This window comes from Pygoscelis adeliae, unplaced genomic scaffold (genome assembly GCF_000699105.1).
Source record: "Pygoscelis adeliae isolate BGI_AS28 unplaced genomic scaffold, ASM69910v1 Scaffold114, whole genome shotgun sequence".
In the NCBI taxonomy this organism is placed as follows: domain Eukaryota; kingdom Metazoa; phylum Chordata; class Aves; order Sphenisciformes; family Spheniscidae; genus Pygoscelis; species Pygoscelis adeliae.
Genome location: NW_008824587.1, coordinates 5,095,921 through 5,101,405, shown reverse-complemented (window position 1 = coordinate 5,101,405; position 5,485 = coordinate 5,095,921). Strand labels below are relative to the sequence as shown.

The 5,485-nt window shown below is 55.1% G+C and overlaps 1 protein-coding gene across 1 annotated transcript in view; it reads right to left on the bottom strand.

The window, feature by feature from the left end:
- Positions 1–514: 514 nt before the first annotated feature.
- Positions 515–5,485, bottom strand: part of CDK9 (cyclin-dependent kinase 9) — a 10,972-nt gene continuing 6,001 nt past the window's right edge. The window contains exons 5-8 of the mRNA XM_009322211.1: positions 4,196–4,362; positions 3,829–4,000; positions 3,604–3,752; positions 515–2,360 (exon numbers count right to left, since the gene is read on the bottom strand). Coding sequence (XP_009320486.1) covers positions 1,995–2,360; positions 3,604–3,752; positions 3,829–4,000; positions 4,196–4,362 — 854 coding nt within the window. The 3' untranslated portion in view covers positions 515–1,994. The remainder of the gene's footprint in view (positions 2,361–3,603; positions 3,753–3,828; positions 4,001–4,195; positions 4,363–5,485) is intronic.

Sequence of the window (5,485 nt, the reverse complement as noted above, 5' to 3'; positions counted from 1 at the left end):
CCGGTCTGCCCCCCCTGGCCGGCGCCGTCCTCCACCCCGGCCTCGCACAGCCCACCACAGGGGCACAAGGGGCTGCTCTGGGGCGCAGGGGGCCCCCCCGGCCCCCAGCCGGGCAGCATCACCCTCACCCGCTGCCAGCGGAGCGGCCGGGCTGCCCCCAACACCCTCCTCTGCTCACGCCAGCCGTGCTGCTGCGTTAATCCACTGCAGCGCTGATTGCGCTGAGCCTCCCTCCCGTTAACAGCACCGGGGCAGACAGAGCCGGGCACCCCCAGGAGGGGACTTACACCGTCTGAACCCAAACCTGGGCACCCCGGGCACCCCCAGGAGGGGACTTACACTGTCTGAACCCAAACCTGGGCGCCCCGGGCATCCCCAGGAGGGGACTTACACCGTCTGAACCCAAACCTGGGCGCCTGTCCTCGCAGATCACAGAGGTGCTGTTTTACAGCACTCCGGCTGCTTTCTCCGTTCAGGCAGAAGAGCGACACAAGGTTAAAACCAGCTGTTTGGGACAGGACCGTGTTTATTCACAACCGGCAGAAGTCAACTGGCTTATTGCTTGCAACCGACTTCGTTTTTTCCAAAGAAACCAAGTCCCCCCCCCAACCAGACACTGTTTCAGAGCCCCGCACAGAGAGAGATTTACCTTGTACACGTCCTTTATCATCCTCACTTTCTGTCCTGAGAACGGCCCCGCTCACCACCGCTTCCTCCCCTGAGACCTTACGCTACCAACGTGGCTTTTGCCATTAGTCTAGTTAATGGACAACCTATCAAATGCCAAAGGTTATCACCCGCTGCATTTCGTACACGTTATTTGTTTGAAAGTCTTGGGATCCATGGGGCTCACCGAGAAGACCAGCTGCAGCTGACAGCCATGGAAGACACAGTGTTCAGTGAGCAGCTCCGCTGCGGCAGGCTGTGAAGGAGCACTCGCTCCGTACGAGTCGGTCCCGACAAGCTCTGGCAGAAGGCGTGCGCACACCACCACAGTGCATCGGGCTGGTCACTGCACGCAGGGAAGGCAGCGGTCTCGCTCTAGACTTGTGCAAAAAGCTCCGGGACAGGAGTGGACGTGCGAGTGTTTAAAGCCACCCTGCTCCCAGCACAGTGTTCCCAGCACTCGTGAAATCCCTGCAGACAGCGGGACGGCAGGTCTCACCCCAAGCTGAGGCCAGCACTCGCACCTCCCTTCCCCATCCAAACCCCTGCCACAGCCAGCACTACGGGGAAAGCACGCAGCAGGCTGGGTGTGTCCAACAAGACTCATAATTGCAGTTTGCAACGAAGAAAGCGTGGACGCCGCGTGCTGTTACAGAGACCAACGATTCCCACTGTAAATCCCAGCTGTATGGAGCAACCAGCTCTGCCAACCACCCCCTCTGGTTTGCCCAGCAAGCCCCTTTCTAGGCTAGAACCCAAACTCCAGTGAGAGTTAGTCATGCTGTCTAGAGTGACTCTGCCTTCCCCAGGACACCTCTGCATTACTCAGAAGCACCTGCCTCGTCCTGCATCAGCGCTTCGGCGTTCAAAGGATACGCTGCGCAGGAGCTACGTCCAACCGAGAGAGCCGAGACATCTCCCAGCAGGGCCCAGTTTGGTCCAGGGCAGCTACCCCCAGTCCTGCCGGTCACAGCACCGCTTGCCAAGAGCCCCAGCACTGACAGAGCCGCTTTCTCCACCACCGGGTCCATAACGATCGATCCACAAGATTAACGTAACAATACAGACTGTTGCAGGGGGGACACAGGCTCTGTGCCAAAGCTGCAGAGAGACAACCCCGGGCTCGCAGGCGTCACCTCCCCAGTCACGCAGCTCCACGGTGGCTGAGCTGCTGCACAAGGAGAGGAGACGGCAGAGCTCGGTTAAAGCCAGCAGGCACTTCGCCTTGAAGAAAGTCCTTTCCCAGACGGAAAGACCTCGCCGGGACATCCCCGCTGAATGCAACCTGCGGAGTAGCCCAGCCGGGACCCCGCTGGGGAAGCCCCCGCTCAAAACACCCTGTCGAATTCAGTCTGGTTGGTGGCGGCCGGGTTCCTGCCCTGGTTAGCCGGCTGCTGGGGCATGTGCCCACCCCTCCTGCGCGGTGGGGCCAGGTACTCGAACATAGACTGGTTGTGGGTGGACAGCATGTTTTTGAGGTCCGAGGGCATGGGGTCTGACCAGAAGAAGTCGTGGTTCAGTGCATCATCGCTGTCGATCCGCTGGGCGGGATCCAGCACCAGCAGCTTGTCGATGAGGTCGAGTGCATAGGGGTCTTTAACGTAGGCTTTCAGGCGATCCTTCACCTTGCGCTTCTGGCCCTTGGGGAGATCCAGCTTCTGGTACAGCTCGTATTTATCCACGTTCGGCCAAACCTGGGAAGGGGCAGGAAGGGAAGGTTGGGAAGAAATAGTTACGGAGAGGAGAGGACAAGCCATTTTTGATGCTAACACCCTCAGGCAAACCAGGGCGAGGTCTTCCGCGAGAACAATACTATTTTATAACCTCCAAGCTGGCAGACCTTGTTCCCACAGCATGGAGGAGGCCCTAAAGAGTGCACTAAAGCCTGGAGACATGTGGACAAGTCAGGACAGAGTCCTCCTGGTGTGGGAATGGCATGCAGGATGCTCCAGGATTTCTGGTTCTCCCACAAAAGAGCTACTAGAGAGCATGGCTCAGGCCAGCTACAACAACCAGAAAGGTGAAGTGACAAAACTTACTGCTAAATAACAACCTGGATGTATGTGGTACCTTTTATCCTTAGAAAGCAAAGCCGGCTGCAATCACCAGCACTTACCTCAACCCTGGTCTGAGAGAGACCACGGCAGGTATTTACATACAAAAGAAAACACCTTCAATGTATGTACATGGTGTATGTAAGAGGCATCAGGCCTCTGCAGCTGCCTGCACAGCCACGTGCCTATCGCACCCCCTAGATTACAGCCCCGGCCAAGAGATCCCTCAGCTCGATCCCCCACAAGAGGGCAGGACAAGCTGCCGTTAAGGAGCTGAGAAAGGGCTGAGTGCTCACACCAGGCCCCAGCTGATGCCACAAATCACAAGCCAGAATTAAAGAGGCTTTTCAAGGTGACCAGTGCAAAGCGCCCGAGACAAACCCCTCAACACAAAACAAAAAAAAAAACTTCTTTAAGCAGAAATTCAGAGGGCATTTATCTGAGAGAACCCCCAAACACAGACTAGAACAGATTTCTACACGTAACGTTCTGTTCTTTCACACTCGGAGCAGCCAGCATCCTCTCTGTGCTCAAAAACAAGAACCCGACTCGCCCCTCCCAAAGGAGGTCTGGGAGGCCAAGTTCACCCTCTTATGTTTAGGAGGTTGAACGCAAGTAACGTGACAGCTGTAGTTTACACAAAGCAGCCAGGAAAGTGCAGCGTCCCACTGTGCACTCGGCTCCCAGGAGGTAAATAGCATTTGCAGGAGCTTCCCTAGCCTCCCTACCAGCAGCGGGCACACTCCGGTGCCAGGAACGCGCAGCAGCCAGCGCACAGGGCGGGGAAGAGGTCCAGGAGTGCCTGGTCCCAGACCCTGCCCACACCACCTGCTTTGCAGCTCTCCTCCCCCCTTCCGCAGCCTGCCCACGCTCTCGCCCTCACCTCCGGCGTGATGGATCCACAGAGCTGGCTGATGAGGGTGAGCTGGTGCTGCTCTGTGTTCCCCTGCATGATGGGGCTGCGGGTCCACATCTCTGCCATGATGCAGCCTCCACCCCAGAGGTCAATGGGGGGACCGTAGTCCCGCTCCCCTAAACGGAGATGCTGTGTTAGTCACCCGGGGGAACGAGAAGGGCAGAGAAGCCAGCAGAGCCCATCACCTCCTACCTAGGAGCAGCTCTGGTGGCCGATACCACAGAGTCACTACCCGGTTAGTGTAGCGGTTTGGCTGGCTGTTCTTAGCCAGGCTGAAAGCTCGGGCCAGCCCAAAGTCCGCAAGCTTCAGGACTCCATCCCGCGTGATCAGGACATTCGCAGCTTTCATGTCTCGATGCAAGATCTGTACGAGGACAGACATTGAAAGGTTAAGCCATTAAGGTATCCTCCTTGGATGCCTGGTGCCAGCAGGGCACTCAGACTCCGGAGGTGGAGGACAAGGATGAACTTCCCTCCAGCCTGTGCTAAGACACCCGCTCCTTGCAAGGCCACAGAGAGGAGGGTGACCTCAGAGCACAGCACAGATCTGGCCCATTACCTTGTTCCTGTGGATGTAGTAAAGTCCATTCAATAGCATCTGCATAACTTTCTTGATCTCCGAGAGCGTGAACTTGACGTGGGCATTGCTGAGAAGGCCAGCCAGGTCGTGCTCGCAGAAGTCAAACACAAGGTAGATACTGCCCTTGCAGCGGTTGTAGGGAGAGGCTACGGGAGAGGCAAGGAGGGACTGTCAGCGAGGGACCCTTAGCCCCGTCACAGCTCCTCCCGACCCTCAGCCACCCTGCTGCTCGTACAACACTCACTAGACAAAACCTCAGGGCACAGGAACACAGAGAACCAGAGACAGCCTGCAGGCCTCAAGATCCTTCATAAAGAGGCACTAAGACAGCGCAACTAGCAATGGAAGAACAGGGGATGAGGATTAGAGTAGTGAACGTTGTCAGACAGGCAAGGAAAGGGCATGAAAATCTTTGAAAGCTTCATTTTGTGTTGTTCTGTGCACATAACGGCTGTGTGGTTTCCTCCCTGCAAGCTGTGTCAGGTAGGTGCACATACCGCTAGCTGCCAGCCAAGCGCTATCACTGATTGCATCAGCGATAGAGGAGGCACCGGCAAAGACAGCCCCAGGAAAAATGCAGAAACAGAGAAAATCTGTCTAATATAGCATTAGAAAGTAAGGTTTTCTGCAACCTCTTACAGCATCTACGAAAACGGACTGATCTGGATCAAAGTGATTTAAAGCTCCAACTCCAATTGCAATTTAAAGTCAACAACAGAAAACCTCAAACGAAGCAATCGACTTCAATCTTGTTCCTAGAGCACACATGCAAAACATTATTAAAAAGAAAGGCTGATTTTCATCAGCTGTAATCAGCAAAACCTGCTGATCAGCAATTCCAACCGGAAAACGATGGCTAAGCTCAGCCCCCACGGAAACACACCGCTCTCCTCTGCCAGCCAGGAGGGTGCCTGCTAGACTAGGTTTGCAGTTCCTTACACGGATACGGCCCTTACCGCACCTTTCCAACGTAAAAAGAGAAAAGCTTCAAGTTTGAGAACAGTAAATGCAACACTTGTACTTTACTGGAAACCGGGGTCAAGGTGGATTCGGGTGAAAACTGGAATTCAAAACAAACCCCAAACAATTGACATGTCTACAAAAATATTTACCATAGGAATGCCAGAGACGCAATCATCACAACTCATTTAATCACACACTGAATTAAAAATTAACTTGTTGTCAGTGTTTCCACTCATACCTGTTCAGACAATAATCTACACCCAGTGGAGTACTGGAGTAACTTCAAGTTCCCGGTCCTAGGCCAGG